General features: G+C 43.2%; 1 protein-coding gene across 1 annotated transcript in view; it reads left to right on the forward strand.

Annotated features, from left to right (window-relative positions):
* TRPC5 (transient receptor potential cation channel subfamily C member 5) overlaps positions 1 to 26,563 on the forward strand; it is a 227,887-nt gene that overhangs the window by 184,673 nt on the left and 16,651 nt on the right. Inside the window, exons 4-7 of the mRNA XM_031446350.2 lie at positions 1,912 to 2,248; positions 3,615 to 3,754; positions 8,700 to 9,022; positions 19,232 to 19,427. Of these exons, the coding sequence (XP_031302210.2) occupies positions 1,912 to 2,248; positions 3,615 to 3,754; positions 8,700 to 9,022; positions 19,232 to 19,427 (996 nt within the window). The remainder of the gene's footprint in view (positions 1 to 1,911; positions 2,249 to 3,614; positions 3,755 to 8,699; positions 9,023 to 19,231; positions 19,428 to 26,563) is intronic.

Below are 26,563 nucleotides of genomic sequence, written 5' to 3' on the forward strand. Positions count from 1 at the left end.
CCGCTCCTTCCATACATCTAGCTGGCTTCTACACATTCAGACACTGCCTCCTCCAGGAAGCCTTTGCTGAGCAGTCCAGATTTGCCCTACCTTTGTGCTCTCATTATGCCTTGTTTTCCTATCCATTTCCATGCCCTTACCATACTGTTTCATAACTGTCTGTTTCTAGATCTGTCTCCCTCACTAGACTGTGTGCTTCCAGGGCATTCCCCATGGCATCTAAATATTTTGCTTTACCCTTCTATTTTTCTTTACTGTTTTCTAAGACCTTTTCATCCCAGCTTTTGCCATGGGCTATAATTCCAGGAAGAGTAGAAAGGGATTATATAGGATTTTGTCTTTTTGTGTGTGAATGTGTGAAAAGGAGATATGAGGACATAAGGAGGATCATGAACATCTTTGGAGAAAATGAGATCATATGATAAAAAGACTTCAGAGCTTTTTTTTTTTTGTCATTTCATAATAGTAAACTGCTTTGGGGTAGGCTAGACCCCAAAATGGATAATGGCTCAAACACAATAGAATTATCTCAGTCACATCACTGTCCAAGACAGGTATTCTTGGTCAGCAAGACAATTGTTCTCCACATGGTCACTGAGAGACTTGGGCTGACAGAAGCCCCCAGGCCATCCCAAGTTACCACATCCCAGTCAGGCAGAGGGAGGAAAGAACATGGAGGAGCACACATGGGGGATTTATATAGGCCAGGCCTAGAGTTGCCGCTCATCACTTCTCCTCACATTCAGTTATTGAGAACTTGGTCACGTGGCCACACCTCCCTGCAAGGGAGACTGGGAGATGTAGTTCAGCCATGTACTCAAGGAAGTAAAGATTGGTTTTGGTGGGAAGCTAGTGACCTTCACATACACTGACAGTAAAATTGGGCTAGTTTACCTTGAGTGTTAGGTAAATGATGGAAGAATTTCATTTCGTTTGTCCTAGGAAGCTACATGGTGCAGCTGTTTAACCTTTCCCATGGGAAGCTGGAGTAATCAAATAGAGGCAATATTTAAAATCATGGCTGACAGTCGAGCTCCCTGTTGAGTGGCTTACCAGGAAGTAGCAGCTGGAGGGTGACTTGCAGTGCTGATGATCACTTAACTATTAATCGCTGACACTTTGTAGATCGCCTTTAAGTAGAATCCCAGCTGTGCTAGATACCATCTTATAATATTGGCCTCCAAATAGTCTTTCCTTCTTTGCATGCCTAGACTAGAGAGGGTGTTAAATAGGTGGCAAAGTAGCAACCTGATTCTTTAGTAGCCACCAAGAGATGCTCAGAACCAGAAGGGAAAGAAGAAAACATCCAAAAGGTAATTCATTTCCATTCCAGACCACAGCCACAGGCATGAGCTTATTCGCTGCCAGTTTGTGTTTGCCCCAAGTATACACTGGTTGATGACCTCATGTAAGCTAGAGGAATGAGTAAAAGTGAAACGATTTGAAATGAAACGTCCCTATGATTCTCTGCTAAGAGGCATGTAAATTCCCAGGAGAACTTTGTAAAACAGCTGTCCAGGCTCTACTCCCCAGGGAGGCTCATTTAGTCAGTCTGTGGTGTCACCTGGGAATCGGGATTTTTTTTAATGTTCCCTGGATGATTCTGATGCAGAGGCAGGTTTGGGGAACCATCTGTCACATGATGGGAGGGGGGAAAGGGGGCATGCCAAAGCACAAGCCAGAGTGATTTTTGTTTAAGGTATGAAACAAGTAATCAACCCTAAGGAAGATTGAGTCACCTGGCTTGGCATGCAGAGCTGTCTCTGGGGTTAGACCCATTCATGGAAACCTGGCCTTCAGGCCTCCTCTGGGGATTGGCCATACAGCTGGCTGTAAACTAGGAGCCCTATTATGAATGGAGACTTCCTCTTGGACTTCACAGACACCTGACTTGATCTCTTCTTTTCCCAGTTTGTCGCCCAGCCCAATTGCCAACAGTTGCTGGCCACTCTGTGGTACGACGGCTTCCCTGGATGGCGGCGGAAACACTGGGTGGTTAAGCTTCTGACCTGCATGACCATTGGGTTCCTGTTTCCCATGCTGTCTATAGCTTATCTGATCTCACCCAGGAGCAACCTCGGGCTGTTCATCAAGAAACCCTTTATCAAGTTTATCTGCCACACAGCATCGTATCTGACCTTCCTCTTCATGCTCCTCCTGGCTTCTCAGCACATCGTCAGGACAGACCTCCATGTACAGGGGCCTCCCCCCACTGTCGTAGAGTGGATGATATTGCCTTGGGTTCTCGGTGAGTCAAAGGGACCACGAGCTATGGCCAGACTGCCTGCCAGTCCTGTCTAAAGAAACTGCTGGAATAGGCAATTGGACTGGCCCTGAACTAGGGCACCTTCCCTCTGTGCATGGGGTAGTCCTTTGTTGGGAGTGTCATAAATATGGTTCCTTCCTCCCCAGGCACTTGTCACTCAGTATTGCAGGGTTCACAGCTAGATTGGCAGTGCACCCAGGGCTTGTTTCTACTAACCTAACATCTTCAAGGACAAGGAAGTTGTGTGTCAGTTGGTTTAGAGGGAAAGCTAAGTGTTGGTAAGGACAGGCTTCGGGTAAGCTGGGCAGGACAAGTGCTGATCAGTCCAATCAAGGTCTTTGTCTCCATCCCTGGGGTTGGGTGGAGAGGACTTGGATCTGCTGCTTTCTCACAGTTACTCCACACAATCCCAGTGCTTCTTCCGGGTCCACAGCCTATTTGAATACTGATTTCACAACCAGGAGGGGAACTGGGGAAATTCACACCATTCCTGGTAAAAACAGCCTTACCAGAAGTCTCCAAAATTAATGTGATGGCACTGGACCCTCCAATGCACTGCCATCCTCCAAGTCCTTGCTGCTCAAACTGTGGTCCCCAAACCAGCAAAGTCAGTATCACCTGGGAACTTGTTATACATGCAGAATCTCCAGTCTCACCCTGGGTCAACGGAATCAGAATCTGCATTTTAACATGATCCCCAGGTGATTCACATGTATGTTAAAATCTGAGATGTACTACCTTAGACTGCAGCCATGCCATGTACTTCTTTCCACATTTCAAGGCTAAAGAAACATCTAGGTCATCAGGCAGAATTCCATGAAATCCACACACACAGCGGAGAAAGGAGAAAAGAGGATTCTAAATTCTTCTGGGCCCCATTGCCTAGCTTCAGTTCTAACATCCAGTAATTTGGACCACAGCCAGCTTGCTCACCTCAAAACTCATTGAGAACTTTTCCGTCTAGCACTTAGTAGAAACTAAGGACTTTGGGATAATATTGACTTAATTAACTTGTTTAAATTACCCTTACTCTAAAATGCAAAGAGGGTTGAATCAGGCTCCCTAAATTGCAACAGTATTCCAGTAACTATAGTAACAGTGTTAAAAGTGAGCAGTATCCAGAAAAATATAACCTATAGGCATCTTTAGGTAAAGCCTCTCAGGTTTGGTGAGTTCAAGACAAGGAGGTGAGATAGAAAGAAAGAAGTGATTACTGTCTCTAGGGGCTTCACCCCTCCGAGTCCAATTCATTTATTGATTTCATCTTTCTTCATTGGGGGGGGGGGATCTTACTATGATGACTATTCTGACCCTGGGAAGAAATAAACCTTTTGTCTCCATTCTTCAGGTTTCATTTGGGGGGAGATTAAGGAAATGTGGGATGGTGGATTTACTGAATACATCCATGATTGGTGGAATCTGATGGATTTTGCAATGAACTCACTCTACCTGGCAACTATTTCCTTGAAGATTGTGGCCTATGTCAAGGTAACTTGGAATGTTCACCATTTTTATTAAATAATGATTTTGATTACATTAAGCTTTAGCACTGGGAGCATGAAGAGTTTAGGAGGAAAGTGCTAATGACCATCGAATCCATGTGGGAAAGAATAAACAGATGTTCTTTCAATGGTTTGTAAGCAGAGTCCACTTAACCAAAGAAAGTGAAGAATGGAAGGGAGAGGATATAGCTCAGTGGTAGAGTGCAGTGCTTAGCATGCAGGAGGTCCTGGGTTCAATCCCCAGTATCTCTACTTAAATAAAAAGTGAAAAAAAATTTTTTTAAAGTGGAAAATGGAGCAATTTGCAAATGAGATTTTAGCTTCCGAAACTCTGAGAGTAAAAGGGTCTTCAAGCCACCCACGCATCCAGTCAGTGTTTAAATCCTCCCTACAATATCCTTGCCAAGAAGATGGCCCACTGATGCTTGCATAGAGCAGAGACAGGAAATTCACTGAATTTCTAAAACTCTCTCAACTCATGTCACTTCATTAAAAAGTGCTACTTTGTATTTTTCTAATATTATTCTCCCTGTGACACATCCATTAGTAATTCTTCTTCCCTGTGGGGTCAAACAGAACAAGGCTGTTCCTTCTCCATAAAGTGCTTCTGATATGAAGTCATCTCTCACTAACCCACTGAGTTGTCTCTTTTCAAAACTGAATATTCACACTTCCCTCAAGTGTTCTTTATGTGACAGGTAACAGAACCCTGGAAACTTCACTGCAGAAGACATAGATCTTTAATTGTCTCTTCCTCCCTCATCACTTCCATGATGAGGATGGTCATTCAAGCTGTTATGAATCCAGCTTTTTGACTATCACCCAACCTATGTCTCTCTACCAATCTAAATAACACACACACACACACACACACACCCCACCTTGATGCTTTTCCTGCATAATGTATAGCCTGAATTATCCTGAAAAGTAACTTTATGTCCAATACTTCACACTGGGTAGTCACATAATCATAAGCTCCTAGGTCAGGTTTGCTGCTCATCAGGCCATGGAATGGCTGTGCCCCTTCTACCGTGAATTGAACTCCTCCAACATGAGGAAAGGCTGACAATTCAGTCTCCAACACTGTCTAGTCAGTCATGCTTTTTGGCACTAAATCCCACATTAAGGAGTTTTAGAAATGGGAATATGGCTGTCCCCCAACTTGCCAACAATTTAGTTTCTTTTTATATCCCTGATATGCACATTGCATGAATTTTAAGACCTTGGCAGTTAGTTATATGGAGCACGAATACTGGATGCAGTCATGGAACATTTTTGAAAGAAGCCTGAGAGTATGCTTATACTTGTGGTGATCGTTTAACACATACTTACAACTTCCTTACAAGAAAAAGCTGGTAAGGAAAATGTTTGAAACTCTGGTTAATGTGCCTGGATGAAATCCATGTCATTCTGGCACTCTGCTGACTAATACTGTTTGCCTTTAAAAAAAAAAAGTTATTCGTTTGGAAGTGATATTTATATACTGGAGTGATAATAAATTATCATTCTAGAAATTGGTGGGTTTTTCTTAAACAGGAAAGTTTAGAATAAATGATCAGATTAACCCTTGGGGATGTGAAAATGTGTCAACAGATGCCCAACATTAGTTAATCACATAACCTGCCCAACTTCACTGGCAAGGCTTCCAAGGACTAGACACTTCCCCCTACAGAATGTAAGGATAAATCAGCTCTAGTAAGCTGAGTAAATGCCCCTCAACTGACAAACAATTAACTCAAAAAAGACATTTGCCAAGAAGTTGGAGTCCTTCTCAAAAAAGGGGGAGAATTTACAAAACTGCTGCACGCAGACTAGACTTGCAATGAGAAATTGTCACTAGGCAGTTTGGTCCACTTCTCCCCAGAGGCACGCCAGTCTGAAATGAACTCCTCCAAGTAGGCTCAGCCATCCTCTATGAGGTAAAGACACAGAGCTGGCCCCCAGGCCCCTTGAAAAATTTTGGATCACCATTGTACTTAGGCAGTACAGAGGCATGTGGCATAAGCTGGCCTTAAGAAGATCTTTTACTAGTGAAAAACTAGTCAACAGTGTATATTCTCCACTTTACGTGACCTATAACAACAGGAAGGAAAAGGCACACATCAAAAGGAACAAACACTCATAAGATTGGCCCTCAGTCCCCCCAGGATAACCCCACAAATGGAGAATAATTGTCCTTTTGTCTTCTAGGATAGCACCACCTAGATTTACCCCACCACCACCTTACTCCATATGTACAGACTAAATCTGAAGTTTGATCCCCACTAAGTTGTGGTCCTTTCTTCAGCCAGTACTAGGATGAAGACACAACCCCCCCATCTTTATTACTATTGAGTCCCCACCTTTGGCCAACCCTCTTCATATGTTGCTTTTGAGTTGCCAGAATGCAATTCACTCCTGTTTGAAAGGGATGAAGGCCAATTTTCAAGCTGCATTCCAGCTCAAAAAATATAAGAAAAATCACCTGCCTCCCAATATCACTAACTGAAGAGTCAGGAGACCTAAATTTAATCCCTGTTCTGACATTTATGAGCTAGATTACCATAAGCCATCCTTCTACCTCTCTGAGCCTTAGACACTGCCTCTGAAAAATAAGAGTGGACTAGATCAATGGATTTCAAGCATTTCATTTTTTTCCATGGAACCACATCTTGAAGTTAAAACTTAGGCAGAATGCAATATATTAAGGAGTTAAAAGAACTGAATTTGATTGAGGAATGAATCTTCCTGGCCTCCTCCTTGGTTTCCACAGTGGCCACCAGATACTTCAACTAAATCCTCAGGCTTCAAAGAACACAATTTGAAAACCACTTGTGTTCTATCATGGGTCAGCAAACTATGGTCTGCAGGCCAAATTTGGGCCATTGCCACGTCCATTTATATACGTATTGCCTGTTAGTTCTGTAAGAAAATATTTGAGTAGTTGCAACAGGGACCATGTAGCCCACAAAGCAAAAAATATGTACTCTCTGGCCCTTGACATAAAAAGTTTGCTGACCTCTATGCTAAATAAACTCCAAGTTTATTCCCTGCTATCCTATTCTATAATATCTTTCTCTAAAAATATATATGTAAAGCATAGATTTGCCACAAGAATCATCTTTCACACTTTGATTGTTCTGTAAATCCAGACTTACCATTCCATGGGCAGCAGACTTCCCTGTGGTTACAGTTGTGGCTGTGGAGAGAAACCCCTAGATTAAGAGCTATGCATGCTTCAACTAATAATGCCTAGTTTTAAAACATAGGTCTGTTTTGTTATCAGCAAAGAGTCTTCATCTCACATAGACCTCAAAACCTGTAAAGGCCTCTCTAACATAAGTGCTGTTATAACAACTATCATAGAAGTAGCATTTAATAGAAATAGCGCTAAGCTGAATGTTTAGAGATCTGAGTTTTAGTCCAGGCTCTGCCACCAACTTGCTGTTTGATCTTAAGCAACTCACTCTGCCTCTCTGGATGTCAGTCCCTTCACTTGATAAAACAGGCATAGCAATAGCCACCCCTCACAACGATGTAGCACATGTTTTCTTTGGAAAGAAAAATGGAGAGATACAAGATTTGGCCAAGAGTATGTAAAACCAATTGGCCACCTCGAGTCTATCTGAAACAGAAGCACAAATGTGGCAAGTTTTCTCCAAACTCCTCTGACAGTGAAGAATACTGGATATACACAAACAATTTTAACACTACCAGTTTCCTCAGTTGTTGGAAGCAAAGCACATTTTAGAAATGCTAACAGTATAATTTGGCCCCTGGTGCAACATTTTCTCAGGAAAGTTGTTTACATTTAGTCCTGAGAAATTGTGATATTTAGATGAGAGCTCAAGGCAATATGCTTCAGATTGAATTCCAGGCAAAATCTACTTCTGTCTTGGGGAAGGTAAAAAGCAATTTCTTGTATTTCTATAACATCTCCCCTTATGGAGTACACAGACTTTCACATATGGGCACATAATCACAAACATGTGCAGGGGTAGGAGTAGATATTATCCTCATTCCATGGTGAAATTGAGAGAGAGAGGCAGTTTTCAGGGACAAAACCCAAACTGGAGCTCAGGTGTCCCAACGAAGCCATCTTTCCACAAGGAGACCTCCAATGTTCCAGGAGCTGAAAGTTCAGGATAGACTGAGAAATAGGCAGCCAACTCCAGAAATACTGGCTCTTTCACTTTGACCCTCTGGTTCTTCATCTGCACTAGAGGGACATTCAGACTTACAGGGCTGTCAAAGGAATAATAAAATACATCCAGATACCACCATGTGGACAGCCCTAACTTCACTACCTGCAAGGCTGACACGCCATTTGTAATAGTATGGGAGAAAACAGTGTCAGCAAAAAACGCTGAGTAATGACCCTCTAAGGGTGCTCAATCAGCTCCAAACTGCAGTCAGCAGGGAAGTCAAGGTGAACACAGCACACTGAAGAGGCTGAACCTATCCCTTGACCTTCAGTAACTACAAGTTGTTGTCTACGGTGCTCAGAATGAAATGAGGGATTGGGGTGGGGGGTAAATCGGATTTGAAATCTCATTAGGGAAAAGAGTAATTTGGCCTCACTACCTTGGGCACACCAGCGGCTCTGTTTCAGTGACACTCCCCAACAATCTGGTAAACTCACAGCTAGAAAATGTCTGTTGATAAACCACAGGTGGTTGCTCCAGATGATTGCTCCGAAATTCATTTTTCTACATATACGTGCTGGGTATATATTTGGGTGGGAGTGGAAAGAAGAGATTTATTAGCATCATGTATTGATAGGGTGAGAAAAAAAGACATAGTGCCAATCACGGGGACAGGGTCCTCTTTTATAAATGAGTGCTTGATGCCTGTTCTAGTGGCTTTATTTGGGTGCAAAAGGGAGGAAAGAGGGGAAAGTTTTCTAAATGCTCACTGTACCTCTCATCTTGTGCACTCGTTGTTTCTTTCAGTATAATGGTTCTCGTCCAAGGGAAGAATGGGAAATGTGGCACCCGACTCTCATCGCAGAAGCTCTCTTCGCGATATCCAACATTTTAAGTTCGTTGCGTCTCATATCCCTGTTCACAGCCAACTCCCACTTAGGGCCTCTGCAGATCTCTTTGGGGCGCATGTTGCTTGATATCCTCAAATTCCTCTTTATCTACTGCCTGGTACTGCTGGCTTTTGCCAATGGATTGAACCAGCTTTACTTTTATTACGAGACCAGAGCAATCGATGAGCCAAACAACTGCAAAGGGATCCGATGCGAGAAACAGAACAATGCCTTCTCCACGTAAGACTCCCCCCTCTCCTCTTCTGCCTTTTGCCTGCTTTCTCCTTCTTTGTCCTATTTTCGGCCCACAGCTTTGTCACTGCCACTTGACAATGCATGCAGAGCTCACTTATGGATCAACCCTTGCTACAGGTGACTAGGAGAGGAAGTAGAGATAGGTGAGGGAGGAAAGAGACAAATACAAATGGCCTCCTGGGAACTTATCTAAAGAGTTAGTTCTAAACGATTTTGATAACATCTCATATTTTTAATGGAATTAATGGGAAGGGGGCAAATAATTCCTCATTCAAAAAAGTTTACCCTGAAAAGAGGGGCTGTCTGTCTCCCGCTATGAATGTCAAGTAGAGCACCACAGATGAAGCAGCTGATGCTTGTATACAAGCCATGTAGGACTGGCTCTGTGATGACTAGGAAGTTCACTCACTGAATATGCCTATTACCCACATCATGGTAAATGTCGTGGTTAAAGGGCCCCTTTCACATGGGTACTCCATATAACCTCACTGCTATAAAACCTAGGGACAGTTCCAGAAGCCTTAGCCAATTGACTGTCTCAGCTTTCCCTTAGGGATCTCACAGATGCTAATAAAAAACATTAGGTTAATTAACAAGGGAATGGGGAGAGGCAGAAAGGTAGAAAATTTTAAACAGTTATTAAGAAATAAAAGGAATAAAGCAAATATTGATAGGAGTGAAACAAAGAGGAAACTGAAAGGAAAGAGTCAAGGGACTCTTTCCAGCAGGGTGGAATTCTTTAGATGGTTATTAAGAAACAGGATGAATAAAATGGACATTGATGGGGTTAAAACAAAGGTTTTAATATAGCACTACCAAAGGTTGGGTGGGATAAAGGGATTCTGTGCTGATCCCCCAACGTTAAAGGGCTGCAAACAAGTTCATTCCATTTATCCCAGTTTGGAGGAATTTAGAAAGCAGGAAGGCAGAGATTATAACCAGAAACCTGTCCAGCAATCGCTTGTAGCAGTGGCTAGGCAAATTCATCAAGTTAAAGAGTAACAAAATGGCCAGGGTCCCTTGGCTCCACCCCTGGCTGGGGACCCAAAGTTTTTTGCACAGAAGTAGTTAAAATGATGAGAAGGTGGAAAAGAGAAGTTTCTTGTGTATCAAGGAACTGTGGTACCAGAACCCATGGGTAAAGCCCTGACTCAGGCTGCAATGAGATTGAGAGAAAAAATATCAGCGTTTATAAGACTGAAAGTTGGAATGCTGGAGCAGGCTTTATGTAAAAACGTTGTGTCTTTTTTACCTGGCTGTTTTGTGGAAATGGATACTCGGCCTGTCTGGGGAATCCTTCTCCTACCTAGTGTTATAAAATCAAAACCTGTTGATAAAGTCCTAGTAGAGACTACAGGCAAGAACATTAAGAGTTGATGGAATCAAGGTCAAAGTCGGCAGGAGAGCTGGTATGTTTGAACGGGCTTTATCTGAAGTGGTTATGCCTCCTTGACCGGATTGCGTTGCAGGACTAGGCCTTGGGTACGTGTCCCCTACCTAGCATGTAAAACAGAAGGCATGTAAGTCTGCCCTTCAAGCAGTGTTCACTGGATGTGCTAAATGGGAACAGTAAGACTGCCTGAGCACACACAGTGAAGAACAGAAGCAGGAGTGCAGATAGGGGCAAATTCTCCATACCATAGCCTCATGTGAAGTGTAGCCTGGGGCTGATAGCAAAAGTTTGTGAGGGCCTCCCAGGGATGACTGCGCCCCCTTTCACAGGAGAAAGCTAGAGAGGGGACAGGCTAAAAGTTAGATTAGAGTCAGCTCAACTTCTGGGATTCATTTAAAGTGTCAGTTGGGCCAAAAGGCACCAAACAGTGACTGGAAATGCCTCCCATCCCCGTTTGGGACACAGGAGACAGCTCATGACTCTGTCCACGAGTCCACTGCCTCTGGACACATGGAACTCCTGTGCCTTTTCTTTGTAAACTCAACACCCACTTCTTTAGGGCCTTCAAGCCTCTAGAATGACCTTTCTTTTCCGGCAAATCACTATTAGGGGCAACAGGCAAGAGAAAGGAAATAAGCACGTGTCAGCAAGTATGTTAGGTCCCAGGAGCATTCCTGAGCTTGCTTTGGACTCAGTGTCCTCTACCTTGTCCATCTCCAGCCTCTGCTCCAGAGAGTGCCAGTCATATGGAAATCACAGCAATGGCCCCAAGGTCGTGTGAGATTCTCAGTCATTACCTTAAGATACATTTTTCTCCTTTAACTCTATGAACAAAGGCAGTTCAATGGACTCAGACATTCTAGAAATGTGTCAAATAACAAAGGTCAGGAAAAAAGGGAGCTCTGCTTGACCCCAATAGAGAGGGGAAAAAACAATGCTATGTTGCCTACCATTATTATGTGCCTGTAACAGCATTTCCTAAAATAGATTACAAATAACCACAGTTCACAGGGATGTTAATAGACATGAAAATAAAATCTATGAAGAATGAGTTTTGGAACTTCTAAAACAAATTTAAGAAGGTTTCTTCACTGCAGGACTTCTCAGACATTTTCTATCGTGACTCTACAACACAGGGAGAGGTTTTCCCAAGTGTATTGGCCAGGATGATGTTCTGGTGAACCAAGTTTGAAAAATGTTGGCTTGCTCCGTCACCCATGTTGCAGCCCCCATCCCCTCCACGAGGTTACACTCTGAGACTCTCCTCCGAGAACTTGGGGCAAAATCTTGGATGGGGGAAACCAGACTCATGTGAAAAGAGAGGCCAAAATGGGTTGACAAAGAGATGGTATTCTTTTGGTTAAGCCAACTAGAAATGTACAAGGAACTGCGTCCTCTCCTGAGTTACGCTAGAGACAGAACTCACATCAACCTATTTTCAATATAAAGAACAATTTTGTAGTGACTTGAGAGCTAGGAGACTGTGTTTGTTCCCTTCAAAGCATTTGACAGAATTGAACACCTGAATGCAAGGTGCCTTCCAGGAAGCCAGGTCCCTGCCAATTAGCCTTTCATGTGAACTCTGCTGAGGAAGTTTCTGAAATGCCTCCTTGTAAGTTTGTAGTGATTATTCAGAGCCCTTTTGCCAACTGACATTTTGCTCCCATCACTTGCCCAGCAGGGACAATTGACAAGAATGGGCACCTGTCATACACGAAATGATATCTTGGGGTGTCAGATATGAAGAAGCATCGTCATGCTGCGGCCAAATCAGCAATAATGTTACCTCAGCTTCCCTTCTAGCTGTTGGTTTTTTCCCTCCATAGAGGTCTGACTCAGATTTACATTTTCTTTTAAATGCCTCAACCCAGGCATTTATACATACCTGCTAAAATACATGCTACTTAGAATATCAGAAAGACTCAGCTTTTAGAGAAGGGGAAGCAGGAGCTTGTTAACAGACCTGACGTAAACCATAGCATATGTTCATTGTCACCCTTTTCCTTCTGATTCTCCAGAGAGGTCATTGCTACTATTCAGCTTAAAAAAGAAAAAAAAAATTTCTGGGCACATAATTCAAGGGGACCTCGTTGTCTTTGCTGACAACTACGTGACAGTACTATTGGGGATTCCATACTGGGAGTACCTGCCCTTCATCAGACGCTGTCAAGAGCAGCAGTTGGGAAGGCATCCTTCTGCAGGCATGGGACTTGTAAGAGAGAAAGGGTGCAAGTGGCAAGAAGCTACCTTGCTGGACCTGCTGAGGTCCCGACCCTCAACTCCAGATGCCTCCTGAACACACCCGGCTGTGCCATGGGCCTCTCAAACACAGTGTCCACAGCTAAATTCCTTACCTCTAGATCCCCGCCCCAAATCAGTTCCCATTTTAATTCTTCATCTCATTAAATGACACCAGGCAGATTCTCTGGAGTCACCTAGGACTCTTCCCTCCTCCCTCAGGCAATACATCCTTTCTCTCACTCAGCCCTGTAAGTTCTACTTCCCAAATATCTCTTAAATCCACCCTCTTTACACACTCACTACTGTTTTGGTTCAGGCCTAAATTCTCTCTCCAAAAGCTGCTGCACACTTAACTGGTCTGCCTGGCTTCCAGTTTTGTTTCCCCCCTACAATTTCCCACATGCCACACAGAGGTGTCCACATACCAGTCTTATCCTGTCGCCCTCTGGCCTCATGCCTGACTAGTATCTGTATCCTCTCCAGGGTAAAATTCATCTCTTTCCTCTAGCACATGGGGCCTTGGGAATCTGGACCCTTCCTCTCCATCCTCTCACTCCTCCCCTCCGTAGTCAACGTCTTGCTCTTCCCAACTACGGGAGGGCATCTTGGCCCTACAGGCCTTTGTACATCACACGCCATTCCCTTTGCCTGGAATGCTCAACCGCCCCTGGTGGCCTGGACAACTCTCACCTGTCCTTCTCACCTGCTTTTTTAATTTAGCCTTTTCTTTACCCACTCCAACCCCACTCTCTGTTCCAGGCTTTTTCTGTGTTTCCCATAGCATCCTTCTCCATTACAACAGATAACCTGTAATAATAATAGTGATAATAATGTAATAGATAATATATTTTAGTCATTTGTTGTCTCTCTCACCCACCAGACTGAGACTCCTCAACCTGAGTAAGCCTTGCTCCTACTGTAGAGGGGCCTTAGACACCTTTATGCGTTCAACATGCCCTTTGAACAACTGAGTGAGTGAAAGGATGAAGCCCGGGAGCAATTCTGTCTTTAATTCTAGAAGATACACTTTTGCTTTTGCTTTTGCTTTCCTCGCATGGTTGAATTATCTGACCAGCTCTGTCACTCTGCTGATCCACTTTGAACTTGCTGTCAGCAAAGACCCTTGGCCTTTCTCCTACCTCCCTCCTCCTGTACTTGGGCACTTGCCAGAGAGCAAAGCTCTGCGTTGATCCCTATTACACTTCATCTGTTTAGTTCCAGTCCCTTGCTCCAGGCTGTTGACATCTTTCTGAATCTTGATTCTGTCATCCAGTCTATTAGCTGTCCCTCCCTGTCTTGTGTGATCTGAAGATCTAAGAAGCTTGCCACCTGGTCTCATCCAAAGCATTGATGAAACTCTCATTCAGGCTTAGTATTCCCCGGATGGACTTTTGTGCACCTATTAAAATGATATTTATGAAGACTCTATACATACACAAAATGTGTGATTCTTAAAAACGCAAAAATTATATATACTATGATTGCAACTGTGTACAACTAGATACGAGAATGAATGACAATCTATAAAGACAATAAAAAATGTAAAACAACACAAGGCTATATGTAGGTGGAAGGTTAATAATTCTCATAAAGATAACATTTGCTGAGTGCTGAGTCCAGACACTATTACAAAATGAGCTTTACATGAATTAACTCATTTAATCCTCACAATCATGCTATGAGGTAAGCACTATTATTATTATTATCCATTTTACAGATGGAGAAATTAGGGTACAAAGCAGTTAAGCAGGCTGCTCCCAGTCACATAGACAGTAGTGGCAGAGTCAGGATTTCAATCCAGGCATACAAGTTCCAGCCTGTGGTTTTATCCAGGAGTACAGATGTAAGACAGATTGTATAAAGTTATGTAAAATGAGTTGTGTAAAGTTGCAACAATCATAAATACATGTAGAGCTAAATAGAACAAAGCCATGACCTAGCAGGTTACTTGGGACCTCCTTGTAGACCATCATCATTCATTTGTGCCTATTCTTACTTAATCAGTGGCGATTTCTCTACCCAACATTTAGCCCATATTTTCCCATCTTATTTATGTGGATACAAACTCAGTCCCCATCAAAGGCTCTTCTTTTTGTTCTGACCAGTTTTTAATATCCTCATTGAGTATCTTAAGCTTTTTCCCCCAATTTCAGTTCATAGCCTTCCTCCTGCTGTTATCACAAGATGATGCCACTCATTTGTACTTTCCTTATTTACGTGCTTCTGTAATCTTCTATAGATTTAGTCAACATTTATTTGGCAAGTCCTATGTGCCAGGCAATGAGGATACTGAGTAATGGCATCCTTATACTCAAGAAGCTCATAGTCTAAGGGAGAACACAAGTAAACAATTAGAGTAGCTGCCATTTTTAATGCTTACTATATGCCAAGTACTGTGCGAGGGTGTTGCACGCAATGCTTTATGTGATAGAAAAAGGTGGTAAGCGTTTGGACTCCAGAGTCAGAAGAGCTGGGTGCAAATCCTACCTCTGCCACTTTCTGCCTGTGTGACCACTCTGTGTCTCCATTTCTCATTTGAAAAAAAAATAGAAGAATAATAGTAGCTACTTTATAGGGTTATTTTGAGAATCAAATATTACAATGCATGCAAAGCATGTAGCACAGTGCCTGGCACACACTGAGAGCACAATGAATGTTGGCTATTAGTATTTATCCTACCAATGACCATTTTAGAGATGAGGAAACTTGAAGTTTAAAGAGGCTATGCAACTTTCCCAAAGTCATATCGTTAATAAGTAAAGTTTGCTCTCAGCCACTCCCCTCTACTGCTCCTACAGGGTGATATGTGAGGCTGGGGTGCTATGGGAAGACAAAAGAGGAGCATCTAATCCCACCTTGCAGGAAAGGAGTCAGGGGAGGCTTCTAAAGGTAGGGTTTCAGCTGATCCTGGCAGGTCAAATAAAAGTTGGGCAGAGAAGACAGGATGGAAATGGAGGCTGGAGGTTGGCAGTGGGCTGGAAGCATTCCAACCAGACTTCGAAGCTTGTCAAAGGCATGGTGAAATGAGAAATCGCAGGTTCAGGGAACTGCAAAAGGGGTAGAGATGACCAAAGAGATGACCATGCCTTTGCTCCATTTGGGTTATCAGCACAGCTTGAACAATACAGGCTGCCATTACTGCTGTCTCCCAAGGAGCCTTTCTCTTCCAGTACATCTTCAAGTTCTTCACTGGTCAGAATGAAGTCCAGAGGGATAAATCTTCTTCGTATTTCTTTTACCTTTTGAAAGATTAACTTGTCATCTCACAGATGAGACTTTCAGCAAGTGTCAAAGAGACTATAATTCCTGTCTCTATTCTACTGAGCCCCTCTTGGCTTTGTGATCTATCTATCGACGGCTCCCAACACGCATAAATTCCCCCTTACCCAGCTGGTGTGGATTTGTCTTACCAACAATTAATATCAAGTCCTTTTGAATTTTTTATCTTCTTGTGCCTCTTCTTGAATGAGCAAGTTCTGTATGTTTGTTTACTCTCCATTAAATAAAAATGGACTGATTATTTTCTCCAAAGTCATCTCCTTTAAAGTCAAAATAATATTCCTTTGGCATTAGAATTCTGGGGTTTAGTTGACAAGTCTTACCATTCCTGTGATGATTGTATTATGGACCTGACCACCAAGTAATTGTCCCCCTAGGTAATGGCCCTTTCCCTGTGAATTCAACTGAATCTAGAAGCCACAGAGCTTCTATAGATGTCTCACCAGAATGTCCTTATCTACCCCAAATGTCAGTGATTCATTTTATCTGGACATGCCTTTCAACAAGCCAGATTCTCTTAATGGTCAGACCATGTGGTGACATTTTGTGTTCCATGCTTAGGGCATTCTCACCATAAACCACCAAAACTGAGGAACAATCTTTCCCCCCTTTTCTTATCTCTTGTACAGTTATACCTTTAGGATCTCCCTGACTAGAATATCACCACAGATGAGGGTAGATTTTAAGTGCCTGGACTTTCCCTTTTAGGGAAATTTTGTATCAGTCACTGGAACAGTTAGTAGTAAACTCTACACTCAAGCAGTAACCATTGCCATTTTAATTGTTATGGGGCTGGGGGTGAAAGACTGTAACGTCATCCATTCTGGAGAAGTAACCAATGAAGTAAGACCCTGTTAACATATTGATGACACACTTGCCCTGGCTTGTGACCTTGTTGTCTGTTCTGCAATCAACAAACACTTAATGAACGCTTTCTGTATTCAAGGATATTCAACTTCCAGAGACCCTAGTGCTTCCGTGCCATTCCTATTTGCTGCAGCTGCTTTGTGTTTTTCTGAACCATATATCGCCTAGCTTTTGTTATACAGCTGCTGGGCTAGCTGTTTGTGCCAGTGCTGGCCTCCTGCCTGCCCTGACTTCAAATGGGCACTGCCAGGTCCTAGCTAGACTTTCCTAGCAGAACCAGGTTCCTGAACCCCTTTTCTTCCCCATTTTTGACACTCTGCCTGGCTCTGTGATGTATTGTATTGCCTGGCCCTGGCTTGTAGAGTCTCCTGGAAATTCAGATCCTGTGATAGGTCTGACTTGCCATATTCTGGTTCTTGTTCCCTGGCCCTCAAAGTCCAGACTCTCATCTTACTGTTGATGCTCAAATGCTTCACCATCTGGCACTTACTTTCATCAAACAGAAAACAAGATTTCTTCCTTCTTGGCTAGATCTCAAGTAATCTGATGCTGAGAAGAAAGTGGAAGGTAGCCACAGTGATTAAAGAGGAGTCATCTAACAGGTTGAAAAGGGCCATGTGCATGTTGTCCAGGCAGCCCAAAAGGAGGCTGCCTGAGAATCAGGCCAGTGCAGAGCACAACCTTCATCAAAATTTACTGACCCCCGCTGTGCAGCATGCTGAATGCACAATTGTCAACAGGATTGGAATCTTCTAGACCTTAATCCAATGATAACAGGAATAGTAATATGTATTTGTTCATTTATTTAACAAATATTGTTGAGTACCTATTATGTGTCAGGGTCTTAGTAGCTGTATGTCTGTCTCTTCCCTCATAGAGCTTACTTTCTAGTGAGGGTGAACAGAAAATAAACATTTAAACAAAACATTACTTAATAATAGAATTTTAGGGAAATTTAAGTGCTACCAAAAAATTAAATAAGACAACAGGATAGAGAATAACTGGTGAACCTACTTTAGGTAGAGTGACCAAGGGGAGCCTCTCTGAGAAAGTGACATTCAAGCTGAGGCCTCAGTGATGATAAGGAGACAGCCATGCAAAGATCTGGGGTAAGACCACTCCCAGATAGAGGGAAAGCTTTAAAACATTTTCCATACCCCCACAATGAACCCAAGAACAAATCCCTAAGCCTCCCAAAATATACTGGGCTATAAAAACAACACATTTTGAGTAACTGAAAATGTACATCTATTCTTAAAGTAGCATTTCTTAACTTCTGTGCCTCTTCCACATGCTTGGAAAATGGGTGATTTGTACCACTCCGAAGCTGGCTGTATTTTATTGCTGTATGCACAGATTTCTGGATATGAGGCAAAAGAAACCTTGGACACCAAAACCATATCATTGCAAAAGTTACATATTCAGATGTGGAGACTATGAGAGGAAACAGTAATTTGTGAAGACATCTAATACAGGATAATGTAGTGGTTTGGGGAAGCCAGAAGAACCTGGATTTGAATTCTGTCTGAACACTACAGCTGGGTGACCTTGGGCAAGTCCTTCAATCTCTCAACCTCTGTTTCCTCAGCAGTAACAATAAAGTTTTTCTAAGGGTCATAATGATAATGTACGTTAAAGTGCCTGCTATGCTTATACAGTAAGTTCTCAATAATTGTTAGCTAATATACAATTAAAAATAATTCATAGGAATGTTATTTCAAGGTGGGAGGGTATAGCTCAGTGATAGAGTGCATGCTTAACATGCACAAGGTCCTGGGTTTGATCCCCAGTGCCTCCACTAAAAAATAAATAAATAAACTTATTACCTCCACCCACCAAAAAAAAAAAAAAAAGAGCTTAAAAAAAAAGAAATGTTAATTCAAGAATCCCTAAGCTCTTCCATTGAGCATAGCGCCATTCTGGGCCCTGTGGGAATCACAAAGTAAGTATCAGAAACGGTATGTTGCTCATGTTCACTTAGCTGGCAAGTGTCAGAGCTGAGTTTTTAACCCAGGGCAATCTAATCTGAGCACCATATTCTTAACCACTGCACTTACTGCCTCTATGTAATTAGAAAGTTGGTAGATCACATGGTCTGAAGATGAAGGAGAAAGTTTGGTGGAAGAAGTAGCCCTTGAAATAAGTCTTGGAAGATCATAGGCTCTGTGTAGATTGAGAAGAGGGAGATAGTATTCCAGATGGAAAGGCAAAATGTAAGACATAGAAGTGGGAACGAACAAACGGACCTGGCTGGTTTGTGTTGGGGAAGAGACCAAAATATGTGAGATCATCAGGCTACCTGTTGGGATGCAAATTGGGCAGTCTCCTTATTAATTAAGCAGGTCCCCTCACGTTTTTGCTCTTTTCTGGCTCTTCCTAGATAATTAATCAACCTACTATTTGTTCCCTTTTAGGCTCTTTGAAACCCTTCAGTCACTCTTCTGGTCTGTATTTGGCCTTTTAAATCTCTATGTCACCAATGTGAAAGCCAGACACGAGTTCACAGAGTTTGTGGGAGCAACCATGTTTGGGACATACAATGTCATCTCCCTGGTAGTGCTGCTGAACATGCTGATCGCCATGATGAACAACTCCTACCAGCTCATTGCCGTGAGTAGCTTTGCTTTAGAAGGGTGATCACCTTGGTTTCAGGAGTGATCACAGTGGCCTGGAGCCCACTGGAAACAATGAAACAGTCCATCTGCCTTAGTTATTTTACGTTAGCTTTCCCAGCTATTAGATTCAATTATTTCTTTCCAAGGCACCTCAGTTTGGACTCTTAGTGCATTAAATCTCAGTAATTTAGAAGATGTTAATAAGACTTCCTGGTTATCTGTTAAAGTTATGTTTAAATCTCTGAATTCATTTTCTTGCCTTAGTAAGAACAGCTCAGGAGGTATGAGCAGTTTGGCTACAACATGTCCCCTCACTAATCTCCATGGTTGATTGAGCTGACCCAGCTATCTAGACAGGAGGGCCTTATCTCCATTTTCACTGCAGACATCTCCCTCCCAAAACTGAGCAGTTCATTGCCAAGGACAAACTTCTCAGAGAGTGGCTATTTTTTTTTATCAACAATATAATAGTAACTGCAGTTCACTGTGAGATGCTCTTAAGTAGAGTTTAATGCTGAATCTTTTTTGACCATTGTTATCATTTGAATCAGTAGCATTATTAATCTAAACTAGAAATGTTCAAGGTTATATAGGATACGAGATCAATCCAAGCCCTGTTCTGGTTTTTGATGTCAAAATAAACATCTAGCTTATCTTCTTATGATCTACCTCTCATTTATAGAAATGGAGTATTAGCAAAGGAGTTCTGGATATCTGAGGTCCTGTTTAGTTAGGTATCAGTGAATGTGGAATGTTTAGTTTTATATATATACGTGTGTGTGTGTATATATATATATATATAATATATATATGTGTGTGTGTGTGTGTGTGTATATATGCTATATTTTCTTCATCCATCTGTCAATGGACATTTAAGTTGCTTCCATGTCTTGGCTATTGTGAATAATGTTGCAGTGAACATGGAGGTGCAGATAGCTCTTCAAGACAGTGATTTCATTTCCTTCTGATAAATACCCAGAAATGCAATTTCTGGACCATATGGTAGTTCTACTTTTAATTTTTTGAAGAACCTCCATGCTGTTTTCCATAGTTGCTATACTAATTTACATTCCCACCAACAGCGCACAAGAGGTCCCTTTTCTCCACACCCTCACCACCACTTGTCAATTTTTATCTTTTTTATAATAGCCATTCTAACAGGTATGAGGTAATATTTCATCGTGATTTTGATTTACACTTCTCTGATGAGTGATGTTGATCACCTTTTCATGTACCTGTTGGGCATTTCTATATTTGACTCGATGATCTTTAATATCCATGCCAGCTCTGATATTCCATGAGTCTGAATGTCTATAGATCAAGAGGATAGACTCTCAAGGTCCCATCTACCTTGAAATTCAATCTGTTGCTTTTGAAGTGGAATATAGTTCAATTTCTCTCTCTCTCTCCTTCAAACCCAACGAGATCAAGAACTCTGAAACAATCTATGCTCACTCCTAGCCTATCTCTATAAGAGAGAAAGGCATAGAACCTGAAGGGTTTATTTTTCCACCACTTTGCCTATCATTCAAACCCCCTACCCCTACCAAAGATGGCAATATCCATGCTGAGGCATTTGTCATTTTCTCCCTGGGTGTCTTGAGCTGACTGCTCCTAATGGCAGTGGAAAGGGAGATGTTTTCTTGTCACCTAATACAGGGCTGTGGTGTCTCCCACTGAGCTCAGTGACATTTTGCTAGGAAGGGTAGAAATCTTCAACTCCAGCTCTCTTGTCACCACCTGCTGGTGGTTAAGTGGTGCTTTAATTCCACCTACCACTGCACCTGAAGGAAACACCTCGACTTGAGAGAGAGCTTGGGGGTGGGGGGAGGTTTGCAGGGAGATGGCCTTAGTAGGGTCTGTGCCATCTCACACAACTAGAGTCATGTCCAACAATTCTGAATACTACCTGCTGCTTTGGGATCCTCTGTTAATGTGTCTTTACCATTTGGAACTGGATCCAGTAGGATCCTGACATTGGGCAACCTGATTCCAAAAATATTTGGATCTGTTCACATGGTAAAGACCAGCAAGTAGGTTTGATTCCACTTGCAACATCTCCACTTCAGTAGTGAATGCAGTTTTTAGAAAGACCCAGGTATGGAGGAAAGGATACAAGAAAGGAGGCTACTGAAGACAAATCTCTCCTACTTCAAAAGGTATCCCAGGCGGACTGAGTCTACACAGAGACTCAGTTGTTGATGTGCTTCACTGTGAATCTGTTCAGTGTATATTCTAGGACCAGGCTCAAGAATGCCAGGTAGTAGCCTTTCCTTGAAGGGTTGAGCTCCCACTCAGTGTTCCGTGCAGGATGCAGAGCTGCTGTGAAGTGAGCAGATGGCTCTGTAGCAACTCATATTTCTATGACAAAAGAGGCCACTGCAGGAGCGGATCGTTAGCCTCAAGATATGGGGAAGTAGGGATCACCCCAGGCCCATGCTCTGTGGTCCAAGCATCAACCGGTGAAACTGGCCATATTGTATATTATCATTACTGCCGTTTTCAATTAGCAGTGATTTACTCTCCTCCCTTTATCTTTATATCTCCCTTGAGCTGCTTATTTCCCTCTGTGACACTTTTTAAAACACATCTACCTCGTCACTGCCATTCCTGATGTGTACGCTCCCAGTTGCATCAAGTGAAGCTTCCCTGGATACCATCATAATCAAGTCACGACCGGTCCCACAAAAGTCATTTACCATAAGCCCTATATCTACCCCATCTTACCCACAAGGGGCATTTCTGTTGCCTGAGACTGGTCCTCATAAAATATGAGGCTCATGATAACCTGTGATAGAGCTTCACTCAGCAAGTTAATAAGAACCCTCGGTCTGTTTGGCTGCTGTGAAGTGTTCATTCAATGCCAAGAGCAAGTCAGCAGCGCTTGCCTCACTGAGCTACAGCTGCTGGATGGCTTGCAGACAGGCTGTATACATAGGACTGGTTTTCTCCCTTGGGGTGGCAGCATTTGGAGGCTAAGGTGATGGATGGACTCTCCCACTTTGAAAGACAGACTTGCAAATGTAGACATGAGACAGGAAAAAAAAATCCCTGGCCCTGCAAAAACAGCGGGCAAGGCTGGAAGGGGCCTCTGCACATCATGGAAGTGCCAGGCAGGGCAGGTGGTCTCCCCTCTTTCCCCCAGTCATCTGGGACCAATCTCAGACTCTCAAAGCTCAGAGAAGAAGGCAGCACTTCACACACAACACTGTGATTTGTAACCCTGTAACCAAGCAGATAACCAACTGCTATGCACTGATATGGCATCTGCTTGTGAAAATATTAAAAGATTTTCATACCAGCTGGTAAATAGCCACCACTCCAGCTGTTCCCTCTGGGACATTTCCAGGCTGCCTCACAATCCAGCAAGTAAAGGGTAACACCTGGAGCAGCAGGTATTCTCCATGCCCTGGTCCAGCGCTACTGTTGGCATACCTTTTGATTGTTCAGTTTCTCAAATAGTTTGAAGATTATTGTAGTAGGCACAATGCTAAAATGCTCCCCTAAGATTTCCCGTCCTAGTCATTAGGACTGTGAATATGATGAGATAGCACACTTGTGATTACCTTGCATTCCACGGCAAAAGGGATTTTGCAGATGTAATTAAGGTTACTACCCAAGGAGGTGATCCAGGTGGGCCTGATCTAATCATACGAGTCCTTTAAAAACAGTTTTCTTCTGCTAGCAGCAGAAGAGGACGTCAGAGATTTGAAGCCCAAGGGGGATCTGATGTGCCATTGATGGCTTGAAGATGGTGGGATCCATGTGGTAAAACATGTGGGCAGCCTCTTGGAGATGAGAGTGGGCCCCAGCTGACAGCCTGCAAGGAAGTGGGGACCTCAGTCCTACTACCACAAAGAATGAATTCTGCCACCAGAAATGAACTTGAAAAAGATTCCTCTCCAAAGCCGCAAGATTACAGCTCAGCTATGCTGACACCTTGATTTCAGCCTTAGGAAGGACAGTGTGACTGGAGTGGAGAGCACAAAGGGCAGAGAAGTAGGAGATGATGTCAGAGAAGTAATGGGGTTGATGAATAGATCATGTAGGCCCTGGTAGACCTTTGCAAAGACTGGCTTCTACTCAATGAAATAGGGAGCCAGTGGATGGTTTTAAACAGAGGAGGTACCTGATCTAACTTGAATTTTAATAAGATTGCTGTGACTAATTGAGAAAAAATGGAAGTGGTGGAGGGGCAAAGACCAAGACAAATTATGAGACCATTTTATTGACCTAGACAAGAGCTGATGGTGGCTCACACTTGGGTGGTCATGATGGGCATGACAAAAAATGGTCAGATTTTAGATCTATTTTGGAAATAGATCCCTTTGCTGATGGAGATGTGGGGCGTGAGCAAAAGAGAGGAGTCAAGGATGACAAGAAGATTTGGGGCCTTGAGTAACTGGAAGAGTTAAGTTATCCTTACTGAGTTGGGGAAGAGTGGGAATGGAGCAGGCTTGGGATGGGGCAGAGATCCAGAGCTGGGTTTTAGACATGTAGAGTTAGAAATGCCTGTGAGACATCTGACTGGAGGTGGTGGGTATGCAGTGGTCTATAAGTCTAGAGGAGAGGTTGGAGACAGAGATTTGGGAGTCACCAGCATGTGCATAGTATTTAAAGCCATGGGACTTGGTGAGATCACTAAGGGAGTGATTATGGGTAGAAAAGAGAAGAGATCCAAAAATGAGGCCCAGCGGACTCCATTGTGTAGAGGTTGGAAAGGCAGAATTGATCGCCCAAAGAAACTGAGAAAGAACAATCAGAGAGGTAAGAGAAAAACCAGAATATTGGACTATACCATGATACTGTATTGTCCCCAGGATGCTGATAAAGCCATATGCTGGAGAGTGGTAGAGCCTGGATTTGAACTGAGGTAGTCTAACCCCAAGGCCCAAGCACAGAATCACTGTCCTATCACATAGACACTTACTGTGAGGCCCAGAAGCATCAGAAACACACTTTCCCTACAAGGTCCCTAGCACACCTTCTTGCCTGCCCTAGTTATAGCACAACTCTGAATTGATGAATCTCCTTGTCCTACCAGTTTCAGTGACTATAGATTTCATTTAGACTGACACTTCATCACTGACACTTCATCCAGTATGCCTGTGTCTGTCTCCTAGTACTCAAGAACTGTGTCTCAAGAAAACAGAATAAAACATAAACCCTGCCAACTCAGTCATCTAAGGGATAGTGTATCCCCTTCCCAGGTGAAGGAGCTATTCAACTTGCAGAAATGCTATGACATTGGAGCAAAGCCATTTCAAATTTTAATAACTGTCTCTTCCCTTTGGGTTGCCATTGAACCATCTAGATACTGATTTTCCTCAGTGAAGCTTGGACTTTTCCTTGTTGCCAAACCATTGTCTGGAATCTGATCAGGAATTGCTACACTTCACTAACAAGAAAACAAATGTTCGGAATGGCAGAGGATATTTTAATAGTGCCCACCACCCGCCCCCCTGGGGTAATGTGGAACCTATGAAAACCTGCTGATAATCCCAATTTCAGTCAACAATCTACATTTTCTGGTAGGTTCTGAAAAATCCACAAGGGCTAGGTGCTATAAATGATATAAAGGTAAAAACACAGTTGCTGCCTTTAGGGAGCTTAAGGTCCGCAGGGAAAAGTCTGATTTGAGTGAAATAACAGTAGCGCTACTACAGGAGCATGTAATAGCCGTGATGACAGACTGCATGCGCTCAGCAGCAGTCACACTGCCTGGATTTGAAAGCTGTATTGCCACTTCATGTAGTTTGGGGCAACTTAACCCCTTTCTGTCTCATCTGACTTCGTTGTAGAAAGGGGATGAATCATGAGGCTTTTCATCTGCGGCTTACTCTCAGATCCATTCCCTGTTCACGTCCTGCTCTGTTCCGTATCACGGGAACTACATTCTCCACAGCCCCTTGCCATTTGCTTGAGGGGGGTGGGGGTGACCAACCAGAAGGTAGGAAAAAGAGAGTCTAGAAAGTCTGTTTCATCCCCACCCCCAACCTCACTTTTTGTGGCACTTCCCGCAGCAGCCATGTTTCCCATGGGGCAGGTATCCCCTCCCTCTTTGGCCCCAGCTTCTGCAGGGCAGCCCCATCGTGGCTCTAGCTCCCACCGGATAGCCCAGGTCTCCGCGCTCGGGCAACACCACTCACCACGTCTTCCAGCTGTCCCTCCACCGCTAGGGATGAGAGGGGCTTCCTGTTGCGGCTAATCTCAGAGTTGCCTCACTGCCGCTTGTTCGGTTGCTCAGCTCTTCCATCACCTGTGACTAATCTCTGTATTAAATCCTCTATGTTTGACAGGCTTAAAGTGATTTGTTTTTCTGGCTAACCGCCCCCAACCAGTATCTATCTAACTGGGTTGTTGTGAGGTTGATTTGGAAAGTACCAACTGAGCCGAGCCTTGAAGGTCCAACTTGGAAAGACAGAAAAGTGGAGGTGAATTTCAGATCTCATTTCTGGCAGGGAAAAATCTTACACACTGGCAAGGATTGGCCAGGTGTTTACTGGGGGCAGCAGGAGTGTAGGAGCTGGCCTCACTCCTTTCTGCCTCCCATCCTCTGAAAATATCTTAAAATGGGAAGGAAGTTCTCCCTTGCCAATGGGGAATATGTCCCAGCAAGGAGGAGAAGTGTGGAAAGGAGTCACATCTCTAGGAGCTGGATGACAAAGTTTAGAGCCTACCTTTAGAAAAATAATTTTTAAAAATGAGGTCTGCTTTGGTGGCTTCCCACATCCCTATCCTGTGTCCTCGAGCTGCTGTCTACTTGGCTTAGCACAGTACCCCGGGCTAACTGCCTCACCTTACCTGGACCTGACCTGGACAAGCCCCTGGCCTCCACTTCTTGCCCCAAGCTGAGGTATTTCTCAGTTTCCTAAGGTTTAGAGAAATCAGTAATAAGAACACCATGAGTATCTGGCATAGAGACAAGCCTTTACTGAATCCCAGGCCTTCCTATCTAGTATCATTAGAACAACTATCAGTAATAACTACCACTTGATGATGCACACTTACCATGTGCCAGACACTATATAAAGCACTTTTAAGGTATATTTTCTCATTAAATCCTTACAATCACCTGAGGTAGGTACTATTACCAATTCAATTGTATAGGTAAGGAAACTGAGGCACAGG

The sequence above is a fragment of the Camelus dromedarius genome, chromosome X, assembly GCF_036321535.1.
Source record: "Camelus dromedarius isolate mCamDro1 chromosome X, mCamDro1.pat, whole genome shotgun sequence".
NCBI classification, from domain to species: domain Eukaryota; kingdom Metazoa; phylum Chordata; class Mammalia; order Artiodactyla; family Camelidae; genus Camelus; species Camelus dromedarius.